Source organism: Colletotrichum lupini, chromosome 8, assembly GCF_023278565.1.
Source record: "Colletotrichum lupini chromosome 8, complete sequence".
Classification (NCBI taxonomy): Eukaryota; Fungi; Ascomycota; class Sordariomycetes; order Glomerellales; family Glomerellaceae; genus Colletotrichum; species Colletotrichum lupini.
This window is the reverse complement of record NC_064681.1, coordinates 558504-580935: the sequence shown is the minus strand read 5'-3', so window position 1 is coordinate 580935 and position 22432 is coordinate 558504. Positions and strand designations below refer to the sequence as shown.

Genomic DNA, 22432 nt, shown 5'->3' with positions numbered 1-22432 from the left:
CCCCGTGCTTCGATACCACACACTCACACATCATCAACGACAACACTGGCAAACTCCTCCCCCTCTATATTATTGTTCTAATGTCCCCCTCTCCTCGACAACCCTCACACACATCTCATCACCTCATCACCATGACACAAAATCTTACGATCCGACCTTTCTGTACATTTAGAGGGAGTTGTTTTTCCGTTGACAGGATACGCAGCATGGCTTGGAAAGAAATGGAAGACACAATTCCAGTAGAGAGTGCACACAGTTTTTTTTGGATTACTTTTGCTTGGTTCTTTGGTTCTTACTGATTCGACATGTCGTGATATCTTGTCTAGGAGTTCCGCGATCCACTAACAGATGACACGTCACGATGTCACCCCATCTTAGTGAAAGTCGGGGTGGCAGGAGGTATACCGGCAACACTGCGCAAAACGTCCTTTCTCTCTGATGTTGATGAACCTGCACAGTGAAAGCTGCGGTGCCGAGCTGCGGTCCGAGCTGCGGCGTCTGATCTGCGTGTCGCGATGATGGGGGGGGGGCACATGTCTCGGCCGGGGGGCCGTGTTATGCGCTGGGGTTGGTGTCTAGGGTGCCTGGTCTGCTTGTTTTGGGGGGGATTTTTCAGTAGGCCTGATGGAGGGGTTTGTATATGACTAAGCTGGGCTCTCCAGCGTCGCGTGCCATTGAGTGGGATCAGTGTGTGTGGGTTGGAGACTGGCGTTCGACTTGGCAGGTCTGAGAGGGGGTATGGCCCATGGGAGAGGGGAGGAAAATAGGGTAAAGAAGAGTTGAGACGTGTTTCACGTTGTCGATTCTTCTCTTCTTGTAGTGCCGGAGTTGGGACGGATGGAAGGGATCTTGCGACAGAGGGGGGCTTGCGGTACCGTAGAACAGCCTTAACAGACAGACTTATATTTGCGAATACAGGGCTTGAGGCTCAAGGTCCGGGCTTGTGATGTCACGAGTCGAGGCTAGAATCTGGGTACCTGTGGTTTGTGGATTGGGGCATGTGTCATGGGTTGGGATGGCACTTTTCGTGTGGTGCCAGGAGGGTTCTGGGGAGGGGGGTGTTTGAGGTCTCGTGGGAGGGGGCAATGGGCCTTAGCAGCTGAGGTAAGGTACGGATTAGTGGAGGTATATTAATTAGGAGATTTCTTTTTAACGTTTCGGAAGGGGGGGCGGGTGAGAAGAGAGATTGATTGATGTTTATTTCTGCCTTTGGGGGAGCTTAATCTTGAGGTCTTTTCTTTGTTTTCGGCGATTGGGATTTCTCATACACACACGCACACACACACACATACGCGCGCGCAAGGTGGTCTTGATTGGGCTTGCGTCGGGAGGTTTATTCTCATGACTCTTTTACTTGAACTTTGAGAGTTGTACCTGACTTGAGGCTTAATTTCGCTTTTTGTTTTTGGCTTTTTTGTTCCCGTCCGTTGCTGCGAGGCCGTTTTGCCCGTTTTTCCCCATCTCCCTTTTGGCTTTCAGCGTGTTGGTTTCGAGTTGATTTATCGTCGGTTTTCGCAAGTGTGCCACTGAATGAGCAAGTGCAACGATAAGAAGGTCAACTCCACCCTCCAAATCACCGTATTCAACGTCCCAACAGATGAAAGATTCTGTATGTCGGAGTTCGTCTAGCAACGGGATCATGTTTTTTTACGCACTTTTCCGCAACATGGTTTCGGGTTGTTTGCCCTTTGTCTTTTGCCCTCTACAATCGATCTTTGCCTTGTGGTTGCGCGGATTCTCACGCCTACTTTGCCTTACCTTATCATATTCGCTCGTGATGATGCAGGTACCAGAACCTTGCAACTGAATCGCGAGTCCACTTATCTACCTGAGGTACCCCTTCTCGGCGAGCCGCTCAAGGTCAAAATTCTGTGTTTTCTCCGTCGGGAAACACAGAACTTAACTAACGCACCGTAGAGAAGTCATCACTTTTTTGTTCTTTCGGTCGGTGCCGAGGGACGTGGCTGCTGTCGTCCCGAGTTTACTTGCATCGCGGCGTCTGCGAGTAGAACGCAAAAGTTGGCAAAATGGCTAATGTCAGAAGTTTCGCCTCATCCTTTGAAGCAAAAGCATCGCAACGTCCCGAGATGAGGGCAAAGGTTTGGACAAGTGCCGCCCCGTCTGAGTCTCGGGGACGACCCGACGTGAACTGACATCTTGGCCGTTCTCCTTTTCTCGTTCTGTTTTTTTTTTTTTTTGCTTTCTACTTGAGTTCTCCCTTGTTTTTCGCCTTTGCTTCCTTCTTGGTAACATGTCCACACCCTCTCTTGACGATGGAAAGGTTGAGTGTGCCGAGAGAGGGTGAGGTAGGGCGAAATTTGAGTTCCTCAGGGAGGGGGGAACGACTGTCTTGGGTGTAGCCTTTTGGGTTTGCGAGTGACTCGTTTTGGTTCTTTTAGTCTTTTTCAACGTTCCGTTTGTGCCTGACAATGGTATTTCCTCCATAATAGAGGAAACTTACGTTGAAGATACGGTTTGGATACGTTTCCCTTTTGAGGCCGACACGGCGTCGCGCCGACGTGGACCAGAGAATTCGATTAGTTTGTCAGCCGACATACACACGTTACCGGAGTGCGGCGGACCTTGATCCGCAGAGCTTGATGGGGCAGGGCTCCTTCGGCCCGGGCTTGACATGGCCGCGCTGGGTTCCGCTCCGATTGGGAAGTGGAGGCGCTGCCGATCCGGAAGCCGGGGGCACCAGGCGGATCATGGTTTGGCGGCTCGTGGTTTGGCGGCCCGGGCACCCAGGGCTCTAATTCCGTGTGAAGTAGCTCCTCGCGGCCATGTCTCAAATCCCTCATTTCCAATAGGGAGGTTCCAACACAAAAAAGTGGTGTCCAACGAAGACGCTAGCTTCTTTGAAGTGCGTTGTTTGACAAACATTCGCATACCTAGCTCGCGGGTAGCGACCAACAAGCGTTGGGAACCGCGGAACGCAACAGGATTGGACGCAGTCAATTACTGAGGCTGCCCACACCTGAGTATTTAGCCCTCCATATCTTCAGCCCCTCCGAATTGTACCACGCCATTGGTTCGATGGCTTTAGATGTGTTTGCTGGAGTCGATTTCTGGTAGAGAACTACAACCTGGCCAGATCAACGGGTCCCGGATCAGGCTATCGTTAGCTCCGCTGTTGGTTCAACCGGTCTGGGAGAGAGTTGCTTCATCCCTGCATTCAAGCCACAACGTACCTTTCGCAACGGGGAAAAGCAGGCTGGCTGGGACTAAGTGATCCAGCCAGGTCTCACACGCAATAAGAGATACAGAGGCGCAGGGAGCAAACAACTCACAAACCCGGGACTAATTAGGTACTAATGTACCTTTGGCAACGCCTCTGCCGTAGCCTTATATCGAAAACCCTGAATTCTTTAGCTCAGAAGCTCCAAGTCCGGCGCATATCTCCGGCCCACGATGAACCCGAGCTGGGAAAGGGGGCAAGAATCGCTTTGGAAAAGTAGAGAATCTAGTCCTTGAGCCTCCCTGCGTGGGGGGGTCGTTCTTTCAACAGGCCAATTATTCCGCCTGTATGGCAGCGCATCGTCGACCGATGTTTCGACTCTTGAATCTAAGGACTCTATTGGATGCAAGTGGCGAGACATTCTAGAGGCTATGAAAGCTGAACACTTTCTACGCTGGACTGTTTGCTCTGTTGGAACGGCTACCGGGCTAGGGCGTTGGTCACGGTGATGTTGAGAAAGCCGGCAAGTCCGGCGGAGCCTGGCCCTATGTTGGCTTGTTGGCCGTATATGAGATCTATCAAGAGAAAGCACCTATGCTACATAAGAGGGGAACAATGGCTCGCCATCAGTGATAGCTCATCTCGCTGAAAAAGAATTCATGACCGCCAGAATGCAGTTCGCCGATGCTCTCTTACGTCTCTTGTGGACTTACAGGTCCATCACGGCTCTCGCCGTGGTCTCGGTTTTCCTTCTCGTCTTTACATACGCTCGAAGCCCGAGACGGCGTCTTCCGCCAGGCCCGAGAGGGCTGCCCCTCCTCGGAAACGCCCTCGACGTCCTCAAAGATCCGTGGCTGACTTTTGGCGGCTGGATGAAGACGTATGGTATGCTCGTCCCGCGGTTCCCTCCACTGGCTAACCGACTAACACGACCCAAATCAGGCACCATCATGCACTTCACCGCTGCCGGAAGCGATGTAGTCGTCCTCAACGACCTCAAGACCTCGTTCGACATCTTGGATCGTCGCGCTGCCGTCACAGCAGACCGGCCCGGTAACGTCATCATAGACATGATGACGGGGTCCTGCTTCGTGCCTTTCCAGAGCCAGAACGCAATGTATGCCCCCCTAAATTCACACATCCACAAAGGAAGCAGAGCAGAAAAGCTCACTACGAAGTTCTAGGTGGCTGCGCATGCGCAAAGCCTCCCACACAGCGCTCCGCAGCATCTCCTTCCCAGACATCCGCCTCGTCCAGCAAAAGGAGGCTACACTCCTGGCGGCGGACATGCTCAAGGACCCGCAGGACTGGCTGTCGCACCTGCACCGCGCGGTATCCTCGGCGAACATGAATCTGGTATACGGCACGCCTTCCCTCGCGTCTGCGAGCGATTTGAAGCTGGTTTGGCTTGAGGACTTTGTCGCGCGGTTGACCAAGGCTGCGCTGCCTGGTGCGCATTTGAGTCAGGTCTTCCCTTGGTTGAGACATGTGCCGTCCAGGTATGTTTATTTGGCAGATTGGACAGTGTGATCGCTACGGCTGGGATGGTGAAGCTGATAATCTGGGTCTAGATTCGCGCCTTGGAAGAGGCGGGTGGAAGATTCGTTTGCTGCGGACTCTGCTATCTTTGGAAGTTGGTTCGAGGAGGCCAGACTTGTGAGTATTGCATGGGTGACCCCTATTGTCTTTTTGGAAGTTCTGTGTGCTGAAAACATTTGCAGAGAGGTGTCAATGGCGGCAACTGTCTCGTCAAAAGCTTCATCAAGGACCAGAGCCGGTGCAACTTATCCGACACGGAAATCAACTGGCTCGCGGCGAGCGTCATGTAAGTCCGTCTACGAGGTATACCGACCCTCTTTGATGTGATCAATTTTCTGACAAAATATCTCCAGTGCCGGGGCAAAGTCGATCACGGGCGTGCTCGAGTGGTGGATGTTGGCTATGGTCGTTTACCCCGAGGTGCAGCAGCTCGCCCAGGAGGAGCTGGACCGCGTCGTGGGACGCGAGGCGATGCCGAACTTTGCCGATCACTACGGAAAGCTACCTTACATTCAAGCCATGGTGAGTTGTCGGATTTTCAGAGACTCCTCTCTGTCGCGTGAAACGACATCGCTCACGATTGAACTTGTCCAGGTCAAGGAGTCACTTCGGTGGCGACCTGTCGACCCAATAGGTCTTCCACATCAGAGCTCCGAGGTAAGTCACAGCCTTGCGCCTACAATCTCTCAGTAACCTGACTCTTTCTCACAGGACATATGGTACGAAGGCTGCTTTATACCAAAAGGCTCGTTGCTCATCCCCAACGTCTGGGCCATGAACCGCGATCCGCACACGTACGGCCCGGACGCCCATCACTTCAACCCGGCTCGGTTCCTCGATCCCAAGACTGGGCAGCTCAAGCCGCTGGCAGCGGAGACGAAAGAACAGGGCCACGTCACGTTCGGGTTTGGCCGCCGATTGTGCGTCGGGCGCCAGATTGCGAATGAGGATCTCTTCATCACTATCGCGACGGTGCTTTGGGCGATGAAGATTGAGCCGAAGGTGGGATACGATGGGTTGAATGTCCCTATAGATGTTGATGGATGTGTCGATGACGGTGTAGTTGTGTGAGTTACCCCTGTACTCTTGCCAGTTTGTTGCTGTCGCTGACTTTGGATGCCAGACGCCCGGTTCCGTTTGAGTGTACCACCAAGTCTCGGTTTCCTGAGGCGTTTAAGACCCTGCAGGCTGCCGAGAACTATAGTGTAAGTTGAGGAAGCAATCTTGTACAAGCCAGCTTCGCCATTAGTTTTCACATCTAAAGACTAGCGGATGGCGACCTTGGAGTCCCAGATGTCGCAACTTCGGAGGATCCAAGAGCAGCAAACGTAGTGTTAGTCTAAGATAAGATAACACTTTGAGTGGATAACCCACGTCGAAAGCTCGTATATCTACAGTGGCGGCAATCAGAAACTCCGGCCACGGCTCGGGGTCCGGTTGACATGCTGTTCTTGATTAGTGATACTGAGCTTCATGCCAAGGTCATGCCACCACATGCTACAAATTGAGTCTGCCGGCATATATTGCCTTTGATTTTCTGACGATTCAGAAACTAGAAATTGACTGCAGTATCTATCTAAGTTTCTTTGAACCTAGCCTTTTGATGGGCCTTCGAGAACTTTCTTGAAGTTCACTAATCAGATTACCACTCACCTTATCGCGACACTCCGGACAGCTGCACCTGCTTTAATCTCCGTAAATTCTACTGATTCTCTTTAGGTGCGAGAGCTGTCCTATTTAGGAACTGTCCTGACCCTACCAGACATCATGTTCCGGGGTAGTAGCTACCAAAGGATAAGTGATCTTCACCATTGCACCACGAAATAGCTCCAACTTTGACTCGCTCAGTCTGATCTTCGTCTGAGCAGACCATTCACTCCCTCGCCATGCCGGAACCATGGGACGATCAGATCGCGCACTTCCAAGGGATACCATGGTGCGCCAAAGTCCTCTCGGAACCAGGCATCATCGCCAGACCCCTCGTCAGCCGCGAATTCGACCCAGACAACCGCATCTTTGAATTCTGGGGCTCCACACTCTTCAGCGCGGCCACGGTGCCCTTCTTCATCGGCTGCTTCCACATGCCCTCGCCACCACCGGACGGCGTTGGACAACCTCACGATAGCCGGCCCCTCGACGAACTGTACATGACCAAGGTCCGCTGCTTCCTGACTCTCGGCCATGGGCTGAGCACGCTCAAGAAGGAGTGGTGCCACGGCGGTGCTGTCGCGGCCATATTCGACGAGTGCATGGGTGCGATCGGTTTCATCAACAAGTTGCTGGGGTTCATGCCGATGCTGCCGCAGGTCACACAGAACTTGAACATCACGTACATACAGCCGGTGCCGACCATGTCGACGGTGGCTTGCACGGCGGTCTTGAAGCGGATGGACGGGCCTAGGAAGTTCTTGGTCGGGGCGGAGATCACCGACGAGCTTGGTACGGTTCTTGCCAAGGCGGAAGCGTATTTTGTTGGGATGGAGAAGCGGAAGAAGAGGCAGGAGAAGCTTTGATGTGGCTTTGAGAGCTTGTATAGAGAATTGATATGGATTAGACTTTGCTTATATGTAGACATAGACCTCTGCCGCCGGAGTCCTTGAGCTGTCAGCATTGACAGTAGCCAGCTGGGCATCCTTACTTGCTTGGACGCATGGCACACGAACGACGCCGTGATAATAGATAGGATCTGAATTTCAGTCTATAGCTCTGTATTCAAGAAGCTGTCTGCTTTCCTTTGAGGGTCAAGGACATGAGTTGTAATACTTTTACCAGAGCAGCTACGTGAGTATTCTGGACTAACCTCGTTTCAAACGAGGCTGAGCTATCTCGCTAGGCAACCTCAGAATAATGCAAGGTGTCTACCAGCCTTCCAAGTACATCTGCTGCACACTACCAAGCTCATGATATACAGTCGGTCCCCTAGAAGAGTCATTCTCCGCCGTCTGAATATGCACCATCCACTCGTTACTTTCAGGTGACCCATACGCCCCCAAATCATGCCACGAGTGAAGTGTCACAACACCGTGCGACGCAATGATTGTGTAATCCATCGCGCAACGGTTGCAGTGGCCAATCGACTCGTACCCATGCCCGTCGACCGCAACGCGGATGCCGTCCATGACATCCGATGACGCCATGTATCTACTGACATACCGGGGGTGGCCCCAGCCCAACCACTGGTTGATGTTCACACCGTCGTCGTCGAATATAACCTGTCCATTGGGCTCCAGTAAGATCATCAGATGCGGACAGACGCGCCTGGAGCAGGTCGTCCGAAGCAAACCGGCCTCGAGGTTATCGCGGACCTCGTGCTCCATGTGAATCAGGAACCTGCCCTCGATAATCTTGGGTGTGAAGGCGTACCGGCTCGTGGTGGAGATGAGGTTTGCAGGTACGTCTACTCGCGATGTGAATGGCGCCATGATGTCCTCGAGGAGTTGTTGCTGGTTCTTGTCTATTGCCCCGCTGTCACTCATACGAGCCAATTTAAGAGCGAGCTGTACGTGCGCATGCCGGAGATTGTAGTTCTTCGGATTAAAAATGTGGCGAGAGTTTTGCTGGCAGGGAAAGGGGTTGTGGCTCTCGGCTCCGGGGATATCTTGCGTACAAATCCTGTGAAGATGGCAGCAGGGGCTGCATACCCAGTGGTTCGGCTTGGTGTAAGCGAGGCCCGTCCAGAAGGCGAGTTTGTGGTTGCGAGGGAGTGAGATAAGGGCGAGGGTCCAGTCCCTGTGCGTGAGGACACGAAGGCCTTTGCAGGTGTGAGAGAGAGCGAATTCGTCGTGTAGCGGGAGGGAACTGAGTATCTGGTACAGGATCTCGTTTGGGAGGGACTGGATCGGTGAAGCGTTGTCTGCAGAGGACGACTTTGTTGTTTCCGTTCGAAAACGTTGGAAGAGACGGTGGTTGTGATGAACGAGCAGTCGTCTGAGACGTTCCATATTGTGTTGCTGGGCTTGTGTAAGTTGTAGCTGGCTTACTGGGTGGCTGTGTCGGTGGATGTTGAAGCTGAGGGAGTTGTCATGAGGTGAGTTCGCCAAAATAGGTGAAAAGATTTCAAGCTGCTTGTTCGATGCGACCGACTTTCATGACTAGGAAGAGCAAGGCCAAGTCATTAACTACGAAGTAAGGCAGTTCATTACGATAGGAAGTTCTTCCTAACTTGGCCATTCAGGCCCTCACCAACACCTGGAAGGACGGTTCGTTGGAGATTCGGGTCCTCGGAGCACCCTTTTGTCTAGAATCCACCGGTTGAGACTCGGACCACGAAGCCTTGGACGACATTTTCGGGCTCATCATGTCCCCTCACTGACCCAGCATCTTCGCCTCTACCTCTATTTCGAGTACTCAGGTGGGATTGGGGGTAGAGGCAAGGGGTCCTAGGTTCGTCGTCGAGGAATACCTTCAGCCACCATGGATCTAGAGCAGTCCACTTAATGGCGACGAAAAACCGATAGATGGGTTTTAATCAAGTGACCGTCTCTCTCTTCCGTCTCGGTCCACGAGCCGTAGCATCCCGCCTCTAGACAGCGAGTTTCTGCACCGACGATGCATCATCTGTCCTGAACTTTCTGGTGCGACTCAGATTCGTGCTACAATGTCGATCTTTGACGATAAAGGACAACGATGAGGCTTGATCCGTCTGAAATCCCAAAGCCAGATATCGATATCGGTCCGTCTTTAGTCTACACAACAAGATCTCAGCATCTCCGAGGGCGTCACAGAACCTCTCTCGCTGAATAGGAATTCATACTATCAGAAGACATCCATCGTATCTTCGGATCATTTCGTCCCGAAAGAAGAAAAAGCAGAGTCCGGTCGTCCACCTGGAGCTATCCGGGCGGGAGCATGGAGTTTACATCCCAGCATAGCAGACCCAGGTTTGATCGCAATGGACGTTCAACGCAAATCAGCATCATCGGCCCAAAGGAAACAAACCCACATCCCTTTGGTGTATCCGTACAATTTCGTATGGAGAGGCATTGCGGGGTACACAGGCAGAAGTTGGGGAACCCCACGACCGACATGAAGTTCTGTCCTCAATCTGGTAAAGTGCTAGACCGGGGTATGCGTGGGTATTCCCGCTTCTGTATCGGTGCCTGGGTTGTAACTGCTGTGATTGGCGTCATCCGCGGCAATCTACACCGAAGATGGACTCAATTGAGGTTGACTCCGCGCAAGTAAATGTGACGACAGCCGAAGCTCAGCTGTCGAAGCGCAAAGGAGGTAGTCAAGATATTCCACCAAGGCTTCTTGTCTCGTGAACATGATCTCCCACAGCCGCCTCGGCATAAAGTCTAAGGCGCTTGATATGCCTCGTGTCATCGGAACTTGACCAGGTCGCACCACTTCCTTCTGCACCATTGCAGCCGCAACGGCAAACCCAGTTCTAGCATGTTGATATCACAACAGTCTATTCGAGCCCTTGCGGCAACAACTCTCCTTGCAAATTACTGTTCTGCTGAATGCTGGCGAAACACGACCTGCGATGGACCAAGCTCTGCTTCGTTCCCAGGAGTTTGGGACCAGTACAACTATGCTCCCACTTCTCGTAACGTCACACCAAAGTACATCTTATCCTCACCATCTGGAGCGGCAATCTCCAATTTTACCGCACCGGTCAATCTTTCCAGCCAAATCGACGGCCTGGTCTTCGACTTTGGCGTCGAAGTAGGTGGGATCGTGACCATCGACTACAAGCTCTCCCAGTTCACCAACGCCACTCTCGGCCTCGCTTTCACAGAGGCGAAAAACTACATTGGTCGCAAGTCAGACAACTCGAATGGTGGTACCGGACAAGACGGCGCTCTCGCATACAACATCACCTCGGGCGCAGCGGGAACCTACATCATGCCCGATCCGAAGCTACGCGGCGGCTTCCGGTACCTGACCTTATTCCTCACGCCATTCGGCTCGTCGTCTACCGTCTCGGTGGAGATCCGCAATATCAGTCTGGAGATCAGCTTCCAGCCGACGTGGTCCGATCTTAGAGCCTATCAGGGATACTTCCACTCCAGCGACGAGCTCCTCAACAGGATCTGGTACAGCGGGGCGTATACCATCCAGACGAACTCCGTTCCGGGCAAGACTGGTCGCATTTCTGGGACAAGTGGACGCACGAGCTGGCAGAATGACGCTTACATTGGGCCCGGGGAGACCGTCCTTCTGGATGGAGCGAAGCGTGATCGCTGGGTCTGGATTGGGGATATGGGGACTGCGGTGCCTTCGGCATTTGTGAGCACCGGCGATATGGAGAGCACGAAGAATACCCTCTTGGCGATCTACAACTACCAGGTAAGTTGCCCCAAAGATGATGAAATTGAAATTTACTCAACGTGTCGCTCGTTAGTCTGCCGACGGTACTTTGCCAAAAGCCGGTCCACCATATCTCTCGAAGGATAGCGACAGTAAGTTGAGACAAGTTTAGGATGGCAAGAAGTCAAGCTGACGGTGCAAACATAGCATACCATCTGTGGACACTGGTTGGCACTTACAACTACTTCTTGTACACCGGCGACACGGACTTCATGACTTCCATCTGGCCCAAGTACCTCAAAGCAATCAACCTCAGTAGAAGCAAAGTCTCAGACAAGGGAATCATGAACGTGACTGGCGCCGCGGACTGGGGCCGATGGACATACTCCACTGAGCGCAGCTCAGCAAGCATGCTGTAGGTGAATGTTCTTCTCGGCCAAGGGAAACACTAACTCTACGACCAGATTGTATCGAGCCCTGCGCACCGGCGCCGACATCACCTCTTGGTCTCCTACCCTCGCGAACGCGAGCAGCTACCAGAAAGACTGGACAAGCGCCGCGAGCAAGCTGCAAGCGTCCATCATGACTGAGCTATGGGATGAAATCAAGGGGGCGTTCAAGGAAAGTCCCGACAACACGTCGCTGTATCCACAAGACGCGAACAGCATGGCAGTCGCCTTTGGTGTCGTCTCCGCAGATAGCGCCGAAGCGCAAAAGGTGTCCGACTACCTCGAATCAAACTGGACCCCGATCGGTCCTCACTGCCCCGAACTCAAAAACAACGTGTCGCCATTCATCTCCAGCATCGAGATCGCCACGCACTTCCGAACGGGACGCCCCGATCGGGCCTTACAGCTTATCCGAGACGCGTGGGGCTGGTACCTGAACAACCCCAACGGCACGCAGTCTACCGTCGTGGAGGGGTATCTCATCGATGGAACATGGGGCTATCGAGGAGATCGCGGGTACCGGAACGATCCGTCTTATATCTCGCATGCTCATGGGTGGAGCAGTGGTCCAACTTCGACTATGACGGAGTATCTTGTCGGACTGAGGGTCATCAAGCCCGGCGGAAGCGAGTGGCAGCTCAAGCCTGTGCTGAGCGAGCTCTCGGAAGCCGAGGCTGGGTTCACGACGAGCTTGGGCAAGTTTTCTGCAAAGTTTACCGTTGGGGATGAAGGAACGGCTGTCGTTGAATGGGACACACCGGCGTCGACTCGGGGATATTTGGTGCTTTCGAGGCAGAAATCCGTCTGGGTCAATGGTGGAAAAGGTAATATGACCATCAGCGTCTAGTCTTCTCCTTCGTCGGTGATCTGTCGTGCGCTTCGATAGAATGAGCGCATATCGGAATTGCAATCTTGGCGTTTCTGTATGGCCCAGGTTCCAATAAAAACCGACAGCAGGTAGATCCTAAGAGTCTCAGTCTTTCTGCAGACAATACTCCGTGTTCCCAGAGCTCCTTATAGTTCCAGGGGCCCTTTTTTTGGTCGGTGCGCTTGAGTCCAGCACATTGTCTTTCAGGGAATGGCGATCATCAAGGACCGAGGCAGACATGAGTTATAGTAAGTGATTTCCTTTTCATCTTGACTGCCCTCTATCTTTCGCTCTTTCACGAGCGAATACGCAGAAGACGTCTGCCTTCACTGATGAGTAGTATTGCGTATTATTCACTTGAAGGGACAGAGATACCCTCTTGTGGATCGTGAGATCCTCGCGGCCATCACCTTGTCCGCTCGCCGAACGACAAGACCACCACGGCTGACTGGGTGTCCAGATCCCCCAATCTGGCAATTTTGGTGAACACAAGAGTCCAGGACACTCTGGAAGTGGTTTTATACTTGCTTGATCTTCTCCAACAGTTCCATCCAGTTGGACCTTGTTGGGATGTATAGACTATCTTGTGTGTGTGAGGTACTCGGTAAGGTAGGTATACATATCGCGTGTAAGAGGAAAAATTGATGATGTTATGTACAGTGCATTACTGCAAGATTATGTTATCTCCAAGCTGTCCACTACCTAGTCCCACCTCTGACTCTTGCCACTTTCAACATCCGTCAAAAGCACAAACTCAGCCTCAGACCTCTTCGGCGTAAGCCGTCGATTCAAACCACTGGACCCAGTCGCCACCGCCGAGTGCGAGTTGTCGGTACCCCTCGAGCCCGACGATGCGCCAGACAGCTTGGACTTGACAGCCGACCAGGCGGCGTTCTGAGACAAGGCGCTAGAGAGGAACTTGTAGACGGCAGGGAGGGAGGCCGTGATGATGCCTGCGTAGAGCTCGATTGTGCTCCAGTAGGCCGCGTCGACGTAGTCGTACGTGATGTTGGTCGAGTTTGCGAAGACGACGAGGGTGCGGAGGCGGATTACGCTGGCGAGAGTGACGCTGTGGGAGACCAGTTAGTCTTGTCCCTTTGTTGAGATAGTGGGATGACAGTAGAGGGGTGTCTCAGGGGACTTACAAGATGCCCATGGAGAATACAACCATGACCATGAGCTTCTTCTTTAAAGGCATCTGCAGCTGGTAAAGCTGGTGCAAGGGGAGCGCCAGGATGACGATATCCAGCACGATGTTGAAAGCCGCGCTCAACCATCCCTGGAGGTGGATATTGTTGCAGCGGCCCAGGTGATCTGACTCGAGCTGCAGCCAGGCGTGATTGATGGGCCAGCATTGGAAGAGCGTGGCGAAGAAGAAGGCGGCGGCGTAGGCTAGGGTGAGGCCGATTGTGACCCAGATGGCCTTGCCGAGGCTGTTGTGCTGGAAGATGCGGTGGAGGAAGAGGAGGATAGAGACTTTGTTCATTGCCTGTGCGAGGAAATAGAAGAGCTCTCCGAGGAAGTAGAACTGTTGGTGAGGGGTGTTGGTGTTAGTCGTTGTTCTTGGTTGAGACGAGGTGCGAGTGGATTTGGTCACCTACAAACAGCACGTTCTCAACGTTCTGGAGGGGCAGAGTCCAAATGTCCTTTCCCAATCCATTTGCAGAAACTAGATCAGTCAGTCTCGACTTACACGGGACACGTGTTTATGGAGGAACACCTACGTGTGAAGGCAAAGACGGTTGGCGGGATCGTGAGAAGAACGCAAGCGGTGATGGTCCAGTCATCCCAGCTGAGTTCTCTGTTGCATCCAGGCAGAGCAGAACACATACGGAGTATGTAAATGATGAGAGCTACACCGAATCCTACACCCGCCACGAGAGGAGGCTTCATAGTATCATCTCGAATAGGTAGGCCGCACATGGTCGCCGAGCCATTCTTAGTTTCTAGCGCAGCATCAACACGAGTCAGTCAAATCCTCCCATTTGTGATGCTGAGAATATGCCTTGTACGGTCTCAAAGCTAAAGCAAGGCAAAGGCACTTACTGAGGGCATCCTCATAGTTGCATCCCTGCAACACGCAGACAGAGAGGTTGGCATTGAGTTCCTCGTTGGTGCAAAGACACGCAGTGTCCGTAAGCTGGCAACCCGACGTCGGGACAAGCTTGGTGAGACAGACGAGCTGTAGTCGGGAAAAGATGGGGATGCCGCACTGATCAGCCAAAAAACTTGCCACCGTCTTGACGCTAAGCGCGGGAGATCCGCTCACTATTCAATACTTACTGCGCATTCCGGGTATAGCTTCTGAGCCATGGCCAACGCTTCCGCAGCTGAAGTCGCGGCTTGGGCCGTTGAAGAGAAGGCCGCGAGGGCTGCGGCCGTGGCCGCCAGCATGCCTGAAAGCTTCATGGCGACCGATATTGTGAAGGGGGGATGTCGTACGAGAGAGCAAGAAAGGATGGGGAAGAGAAGCACGAGCGGGATTCCGGGTTTCCTTTTCAAGTATGTAAATCGTAGCCGAGAGAGACGGAGTTCCCTAGACCGGATTTAGAGAAGAGGAAGAAGGGGGTGTTACTTTTAACCTCATATCGTGACTTGCGTGCCATCCTTCCTCCGCCTGTCAAGTTCATCACATAGATGGCGGCATCTGCCGTGATCCTTGGCTCTCGGGTCCGTCTCTCTCTAGGATTCTGTCCCTGGATTTCTTCATTCTGGAGTCTCTCTGAAGTGGGCGAGTCATTTCTGCGTTGCCTTGTAGCCGACAATCTTGCTTTGGATCGTCGTCGAACCCCTGGTGTAGTTGAGAAGGAAGATTCCGTAAGAAGACTGAGGAGACTTGAATGTGGCCTGCGCCGGATGCAGATGCCGGTCAAAACGGTTCGCTAGAGTCCTTGACCAGCAAACTTACGAGTAAACTTTCCGAAAAGAGTGGTCCGATTTCTTAGCGGCGGCAGTTGAGCTAACTTGGCTACGTAAAAGCCAAATCTCTTCATCTCTCCATCACCCGCCTGTCGACGTCCAAACCGTTGAGCTCAGTCCCAAAGCGGTTAAATTATCACGAATGGAGGAAGAGGAGGGGTTCGCGAGTGGCCAATGAACCGCAGGGGATCGCTAACATGCTTTTCGTTATTCCTGGTATTCTGTATATGCACTGCAACGGCAGTAAGAGTGAGATCAACGGCTCTTCAGACCAGGGCTAACCCGACAACAAGGAGGCGGTAAGTGCTTGCGCGCCTGATCTGTCTGTTCTGTCTCCAGTCTGTCTCCCGTCTGTCGTTCGTTGCGTGAATCGTAGTGGCATCGAAGCAATGGGCCCCTCTAGAATCTCCATACCCGTCGTCCAAAGAGCGTTCGGACAATGGGGCCAAGTGTAGGGCTATCGTTTCTCAATTCGTGACCCCTGGCTGTGGATGTGTCCACGTCGGATTGTGCTCGCTCAGCAAGGTTCTGCCATGCTTGTTCTGTTGGACAGTTGCTTGTCGTAGAGCTCCATTGGTGTGGGCAGCAATTTTCCCCATTGGCGGAGCAGGATCCGGGGGTGGTGTTTTGACGTTTGACAGGGCCCATGTTTTCTTTCATTTCGTCTACGACCCTGGTTGAATCCTCGACAGGCATGCCAAAGAGTCGTCGGCGCCAATGCAACCTCGAGTTAGGAAAGGAAACTGGCAGATCAAAGCATCTTCTCCCCATGTCTCACTTCTCGTGGCCCCTTCATGAGCGTGCCGGCTTCACGGGAGATAATGCCTCTCATCACATCAGCATCGCCAATCAGTGGAGATGCGTTCGAAATGAGTCCGAAAAGGAGCGTTCTCATGAACCCATACTTAACGTTTGAGGTTCTGACTTTTTGAGTCGCTTCGCCTGTCTTGGTTCCACCAACTCTTAGCCATTTGGCAGTAGTCATTCCTTTGCATCTCAACAAACTCGCCAGCCAGTCACTCATTCATCGTGTTTTTGCTTTCGATTGCGTTTCAGTCACCTTCAGTGGATGTTACCATGAAGTTCCTTTTCTCTGTTGCGGCGCTTTTCGCGGCTGCCCATGCGGCGTAAGTTCTCACAACTAGTCTCAGTCAATACCTACACGCTTATCGTGCGAATCATCGGCTTACACAAACCAGCTTCGATCAACCCCTTGGTCCAACCCTGAATGCCACGGGACCTACAGACAACTCGACGTATGACTACGTCGTAGTCGGCTCCGGGCCGGGCGGTGCTCCCCTCGCTGCCCGCCTGGCCATGGCCGGCTTCAGTGTCCTGCTCATCGACGCCGGTGAGGATCGAGGCGAAGACCCGGCCGTCCAGGTTCCAGCTTTGCACGTTCTGGCTTCTCAACATCAGCCGATCGCGTGGGATTTCTTCGTCAACCACTACTCTGATCCGGAGCAGGCCAAGAGGGACAGCAAGATGTCGTATCGAAAGCCGGATGGAGAGATCTATGTTGGTCTCGACCCGCCAGAGGGGTCTGAGCAGCTGGGAATCTTGTATCCTCGTGTCGGCGCCCTCGGTGGTTGCTCACAGGTAAGTCGTCTCGACGTAGGCTAGTTTCCATTAGCTGACAATCTCAAAAGCACAATGCTCTTGTCACCATTCTGCCTCAGGATAGTGACTGGGACAACATTGCGGCCATCACTGGTGACAGCTCGTGGGAGGTGAGTAATTACCGACTTCCTTGGCGATGGCTGGAAAATGCTGACAATAATGGCTTCCGAAGGCTTCCAAGATGCGAGAGTACTACAAGAAGCTCGAAAAGTGTCACTACCTCCCCGGCGGCCTCGACAGCTCCGTGCACGGCTACGACGGATGGCTAGAGACTCAAACTACCCCGCCAATTCTCATCGTTCAAGACCAAAAGGTGCTGTCTCTGGTTCTCGCTGCTGCCACCACGATGGGCAAGTCACTTCTCGGCAAGGTGATCAACACCGTCACCGGCCTCCTCGAGATCTTGGCCGTCGATGTCAACAACGACTCACCCGACCGTGACAGTGGAGAGAAGATCTACCAGATTCCCCTCTCCATGAAGGATCCTTCCTTCACTCGTTCATCCCCTCGTGACTTCATCTTCGACGTTGTCACCGCGACCAACGAGGACGGATCCAAGAAGTACAAGTTGGATGTGGCTCTCAACACGCTCGTGACCAAGGTCAACTTTGACACGACGGGCGAGAAGCCCAAGGCAACTGGCGTTGAGTACCTCGTCGGTAAGAGCCTGTACCGTGCCGATCCCAGAGCCACCAAGGAGGACGGCGGCGTCCCCGGACGTGTGTTCGCTAGCAGGGAAGTCATCGTGTCCGCGGGAACCTTCAACACCCCTCAGCTGCTCAAGCTTAGTGGTATCGGCCCTGCCTCCGAACTTGAATCCTTTGATATCCCTGTAGTCAAAGACCTCCCTGGTGTCGGCGGCAACATGCAGGACCGGTACGAAGTCGGCATCGTGGGCAAGGCGCCCACCGACTTCTCCCTCCTCGAGAAGTGCACCTTCCTCGACATGAACGGCACGCACAACGGCGAGGACCCCTGCTTCTCTCAGTGGCAGTCGGGCATCGGCGGCCTAAAGGGCGGCTACACGACCAACGGCATTGCTTTCGGGTACTTCAAGCACTCTTCCGTCGCGGAGAATGGCAATCCGGACCTCTTCCTCGGTGGTGTACCGGCCTACTTCAACGGTTACTTCCCCAATTATGCCGAGCACGCCCTCGCCGACCTCAGCGTCTGGACCTGGCTTACCCTCAAGGGCCACAGCCGTAACAACGCCGGCGTAGTCAACCTGACGAGCACCAACCCGCGCGACACGCCCAACATCACCTTCCACAGCCTTTTCGAGGGCATCGGTGGCGAGGAAGATCTTCAGGCTGTGTACGAGGGAATGCAGTACGGCATCGAGGCGTTTGAGAACCTGATCCCGCTTGATGGCTCGTTTGAACGCATCTGGCCACCCAAGGAGATCTCATCTGAGGCTGACCTTAAGCAATTTGCCAAAGATGAGGCCTGGGGTCATCATGCTAGCTGCACTGCGCCTATTGGTGCCGATGACGATCCGCTTGCTGTCCTGGATTCTAACTTCAAGGTTCGTGGGGTTGACGGATTGCGCGTGGTCGATGCCTCCATCTTCCCCAAGATTCCCGGGTTCTATATCGTTCTTGGTATCTACATGGCGAGTGAGAAGGCCGCTGATGTGATCATCGCTGAGGCACAAGCGGCGTAGTTTGTCAAAGTTCGCCATTATTGGACGTTGACGGTAACCAGGGTCCAGATTTCCTAATAGCATCATGTTCTATGATGTGCATAATACTACAGCCAGATTCTGATTCATTGATCTCTTGAAAGCCGGACAAAGCATATAAGCGAACTGTGAAAATGCTTCATTATTTGCTGTAGATCTTGTAAAAGTGCGTTTTTCTTGGAACTCAGTTGATGTACCTGAGACAAGGGTCAGCCGCGAATGAAGCCGAGAAGCCAGCTACCTTCATCCCGTCTTCCTTGTCAGACATCTGACGCAGCTTAAAGGCATCCTATAGGCCATTTCTCAAAGACCCCTTTCAGGTCTTGGCGTTGAAAGGGTGAAGACGGTCAGCCGCCTGCCCTCACAAGCGTCTCTTTTAGACATACTGACCTCAGCTAGAAGCACCTAAGCATTTCGGAAGCGCCGGTCTTCAGACCTCAACTTTTTTTATGTAGACTTCTCAGAGGCATATATCAAGCCCGTCTCCTTCCAGGCCCCTAGAGCTGCTTGTCTCTGTACCAAGCCCAATAGCAAGATCAGTCGAAAGTTGGCATTGGCTTCAGAAAGATGGTTCCCCGATCCGAAGCCTCAGCCAATTCATTGAAGGAGGACAACCGCTGGTGCCTACGATGCCTCGGTTTCTACACTGGCGTCTATCCCAGGAAGCAAAAGCCGGTCGCGAACTACTATTGTAAAAGAAACCGTGAGCGCCGTTGAGTACCTTTCTCATTCACGATTTTCTTACTTACGTTTCATCGTTCTAGTTATGAAATGCGCCAGATGTGCCGAGGATAAGGACAAACGCTGTCTCATGGTAGGAGTTTGTTTCTTGGTGGAGGCTGTGGGATGCTGAATTCCATCTAGATTCAGAAGGAGCAGTGGCCCCAAACTCTGGAGATCATTGAGAAGACCAGGCAAATCATTTTGGCAGAACAGGTTGATGGCGAGAGCGAGAAGTTCGCCGGGGTAAGTTCAATGCAGAAAGTTGGGTTGTCTTCCGAAACATTTGCTGATAATGACATGCCAGGACCGGAAAGCCATCAAAGACCTATATCGACATGTTGAAAGAGTGACCAGGGCTTACCACAACACACAACTGCAAGACGATCATCAATCAGCGGCTTCGGATGAGGACACTCCAATGGCCTACAACACGGCGTCTGACGATGAAGTGATGGGCGAGATTCGGTGCGCCCCGAGCTTTGCAGGACCGAGTCGGAGCGGCCGTTCCTCCAACACAGCTGGCCTAAGGGTCTCGAAGGTATTGGTTGATATCAAAAGAATCGACGAGGAAAAGGCAGAAGCCTCGCGCCGCCTGGGAAGAGAAGTCTGGATCGCGGCACGGGACCCGCAAGCAATCGGGCCTTCTGACCAATTTCTTCGGCTCGTGGTTGATGAGCTGCACCGTGACGCTCGTCAGGGCGATGCTCGGCACGGTATCTCTGACGCTTTCAAGGCTGTTGACAACGCTCACGATGCCCGGGAGGACGCCTTCCGCCGGCTAGGAGACCTGGCTCTCGCCATCATGCCGGCCAGCTCCACGCTTGAGGGCAGGGGTTCGTCGGGATCGGGCCGAGCCTCCAATTCTCGTCATTGATCTTGCAAGAAGGGAAGGACCAGAAGCAACTTGATAGTAGTGAAGGAGGCTAGACCATGTTTTGAGATTTGACGTTGATAGAATCTTTCGAGCGGTCCGTGGTTATTAAATTGATTGGAGCTGTCAAAGTGAATATGTGAGGATGGAATTGGCTTTGGTTGGCGGTACTTTAATTATGCACCAACAAGACCCCTGTCGTTAGCAAGCATCGAGCCCAGCTAAGACCAAAGGACTTGCAATCTGCACCTGTGTATATTGCATCAACAGCCGCAAAGGTGCGGTTCGCTGTGAAGTTGTGAACCAGTGCTGGAAACCAGATGAATGTCTAGACCAATGCTAAGGAGAATTGATCTGCTCCATGTCGTGTTGTGTCTTGCGCTGCTGCTGCCAAGGATTCCCACGGAGGGTTTGGTCCGTAGTTCAGCCACATCACATGTAGCCACAGGGAAGTCAAGCTCCCGCCACAGCACTACGTCATACAGCCATCACCGAACCAAAGCGAGGGAGCTAGCTCTACGTACCTCAGCTGCCATAGGTAAGGTAGCTTGCCTTTGGCAGGCACGCAGGAGTCAGATCACGATCCTCGGGCTAAATAAATACGCCAGAGCTGTGCCTTGGCCAAGCCACGTCGCAAACACTCTCTCTCAGCTTCCCCATCTTTACGTCGGTCCGTCTACCAGCACCAACTTACTTTACGAAAGCCTTCTCTGCAACTTCAGACGACACCCCGACGAAAACTATCCCATCATGTCTGACGAACGAACTGTTTCCCAGGGCCAGGCTTCCAGCTCCGGCGGAAGGAGCAGGATGGTCGACTCTGTGCAAACCAAGGCCCAGGAAGTCCTGTTCGTATTGTCCACCATCTCGCGTGCTCGCGCCCCAATCTAACATACGTATGACAGGCAAGAGGACTACGACAAGGCGAGAGGTTTGGTCGCCGATGCTGCCAAGAGCAAGGCCTACCTGTACCCCATCAAGGGCATCATCTACTTCGCAACCCACCGAACACTGTGGAAGCCCCTCCTGTCACGCATCGGATCCTACCTGCTCCTATCTGCCGGTGTCGTCACTGGCATGTTCGTCTTCACCTACGTGCCACAACTTGCTCTCCTCGTTTTCGTGAACGGCCCGCTAGCCGTCTTCACCACCGTCCTTTTGATTCTGAACGAGAGTTCGGCAATCATCAACTTCCTCTCGCGATCATTCCTGCTCCAGGACGCGATTCTGGACACCTTTGACGGCACTCTTCTTCTCAGAGATGAGGACGGAATTGTGAGGGAAGGCAGACAGCTCAGGCCCGGATCTGACCCCATGCAGAAGCTGGGCAAGGTTCTCAAGAGTCCCTTTGAGAAATACAGTCCCAAGGCACTCATCAGATACCTCATCTACCTGCCCCTGAACTTCATTCCTGTCGTGGGAACCGTCATCTTTATCTCTCTGCAGGGTGAGTCTTGCCGGCCGCTTCCGTGTATTTCACAGCTAACGTTTCTGCAGCTCGCAGCAGAGGTCAAGCCGTCCACGGCCGTGTATGTTTCTTCCTTTCCATATTCCGGATATCGTGCTGACAATCCAACCCAGTACTTCCAACTCAAGAACTGGTCGTCTTCCAGAAGAGCCGACTGGCTGAAAAGACACGCCGGGCCTTACACTGCGTACGTTTGGGATCCACCCGCGCATGTATTGTGTGCATTTGGCTGACTTCTGTCACAGCTTCGGCCTAGTTGCAACCGCCCTTGAGATGATCCCCTTCGCTAGCGTTCTCTTCACATTCACAAATGCAGGTATGTTTGGCAAGGATTGGACTTTCGCCTTGAGTAACTACTGACGCTTATCTATAGTCGGCGCTGCTCTTTGGGCCGCCGATATCGAGGCCAAGGATACTTCCATGACGGATAGCACCGCACCCACGCTTCGAGAGACGGCACAAAAGGCCGAGTAAACGACGGACGTCTGCGTCTGGGAGTCATACCTTTGACTTTTACGGCGGGATCGGCTTGGCACTAGGAGATACCGACCCCTCTTTTGACCGGATCCCCGTGCCACAGCATCTTGACAGCAGTGACGGATCTAGTGCGACAAGAGCCGAAGCTTTCAGCTGAAGAGCACTCGTAACTCTTGGCGAGACGGCGTTGTTCGACACGCTAAGCAAAGTCGGCGAAGCGTAATTCTGGTAACAGTCGACGGAGCAGTGTGTTTTGGCCCCGACGAACATGAGAAGAAGGAACTTTTACCGTAATAATTAATTTACGAATCACAACTCTGCGCATCACGATATCCTTGATGTACCACTCTTCAGGTCTTGCCCTGATTTCGTCTGCCGCAACGT

General features: G+C 53.1%; 8 protein-coding genes across 8 annotated transcripts; 4 read left to right on the top strand and 4 right to left on the bottom strand.

Moving 5' to 3' along the window:
- Positions 1–644: 644 nt before the first annotated feature.
- Positions 645–2156, bottom strand: CLUP02_14663 (uncharacterized protein; the record flags this gene model as incomplete). The annotated part of the gene is made up of 7 exons (XM_049293590.1): positions 645–716; positions 796–865; positions 917–1046; positions 1656–1771; positions 1829–1869; positions 1930–1999; positions 2080–2156. 7 exons carry the CDS (start codon positions 2154–2156, stop codon positions 645–647), a joined length of 576 nt encoding a protein of 191 aa, XP_049150736.1.
- Positions 2157–2203: 47 nt separating this feature from the next.
- Positions 2204–3805, bottom strand: CLUP02_14662 (uncharacterized protein; the record flags this gene model as incomplete). The annotated part of the gene is made up of 8 exons (XM_049293589.1): positions 2204–2345; positions 2563–2752; positions 2978–3086; positions 3192–3224; positions 3321–3359; positions 3411–3600; positions 3663–3723; positions 3793–3805. 8 exons carry the CDS (start codon positions 3803–3805, stop codon positions 2204–2206), a joined length of 777 nt encoding a protein of 258 aa, XP_049150735.1.
- Positions 3806–3849: 44 nt separating this feature from the next.
- CLUP02_14661 (uncharacterized protein) lies at positions 3850–7230 on the top strand (the record flags this gene model as incomplete). The annotated part of the gene is made up of 11 exons (XM_049293588.1): positions 3850–4063; positions 4121–4295; positions 4363–4677; positions 4750–4834; positions 4900–5003; positions 5071–5239; positions 5312–5374; positions 5429–5784; positions 5841–5926; positions 6028–6050; positions 6586–7230. 11 exons carry the CDS (start codon positions 3850–3852, stop codon positions 7228–7230), a joined length of 2235 nt encoding a protein of 744 aa, XP_049150734.1.
- Positions 7231–7575: 345 nt separating this feature from the next.
- Positions 7576–8658, bottom strand: CLUP02_14660 (uncharacterized protein; the record flags this gene model as incomplete). The annotated part of the gene is made up of 1 exon (XM_049293587.1): positions 7576–8658. The coding sequence occupies one exon, from the start codon at positions 8656–8658 to the stop codon at positions 7576–7578; it is 1083 nt and encodes a 360-aa protein (XP_049150733.1).
- A 1453-nt stretch (positions 8659–10111) lies between these two features.
- On the top strand, positions 10112–12268 carry CLUP02_14659 (bacterial alpha-L-rhamnosidase domain-containingprotein; the record flags this gene model as incomplete). Its single annotated transcript, XM_049293586.1, has 4 exons — positions 10112–11011; positions 11067–11124; positions 11180–11387; positions 11437–12268. The coding sequence occupies 4 exons, from the start codon at positions 10112–10114 to the stop codon at positions 12266–12268; spliced, it is 1998 nt and encodes a 665-aa protein (XP_049150732.1).
- A 723-nt stretch (positions 12269–12991) lies between these two features.
- On the bottom strand, positions 12992–14698 carry CLUP02_14658 (CFEM domain-containing protein; the record flags this gene model as incomplete). Its single annotated transcript, XM_049293585.1, has 6 exons — positions 12992–13358; positions 13435–13817; positions 13891–13958; positions 14014–14235; positions 14336–14471; positions 14573–14698. 6 exons carry the CDS (start codon positions 14696–14698, stop codon positions 12992–12994), a joined length of 1302 nt encoding a protein of 433 aa, XP_049150731.1.
- Positions 14699–16285: 1587 nt separating this feature from the next.
- Positions 16286–18491, top strand: CLUP02_14657 (GMC oxidoreductase; the record flags this gene model as incomplete). The annotated part of the gene is made up of 4 exons (XM_049293584.1): positions 16286–16335; positions 16408–16807; positions 16858–16938; positions 17001–18491. 4 exons carry the CDS (start codon positions 16286–16288, stop codon positions 18489–18491), a joined length of 2022 nt encoding a protein of 673 aa, XP_049150730.1.
- Positions 18492–19076: 585 nt separating this feature from the next.
- Positions 19077–22045, top strand: CLUP02_14656 (uncharacterized protein; the record flags this gene model as incomplete). Its single annotated transcript, XM_049293583.1, has 11 exons — positions 19077–19200; positions 19274–19323; positions 19374–19475; positions 19537–20065; positions 20188–20200; positions 20826–20951; positions 21009–21550; positions 21601–21632; positions 21685–21758; positions 21817–21887; positions 21945–22045. The coding sequence occupies 11 exons, from the start codon at positions 19077–19079 to the stop codon at positions 22043–22045; spliced, it is 1764 nt and encodes a 587-aa protein (XP_049150729.1).
- Between the last annotated feature and the right edge of the window lie 387 nt (positions 22046–22432).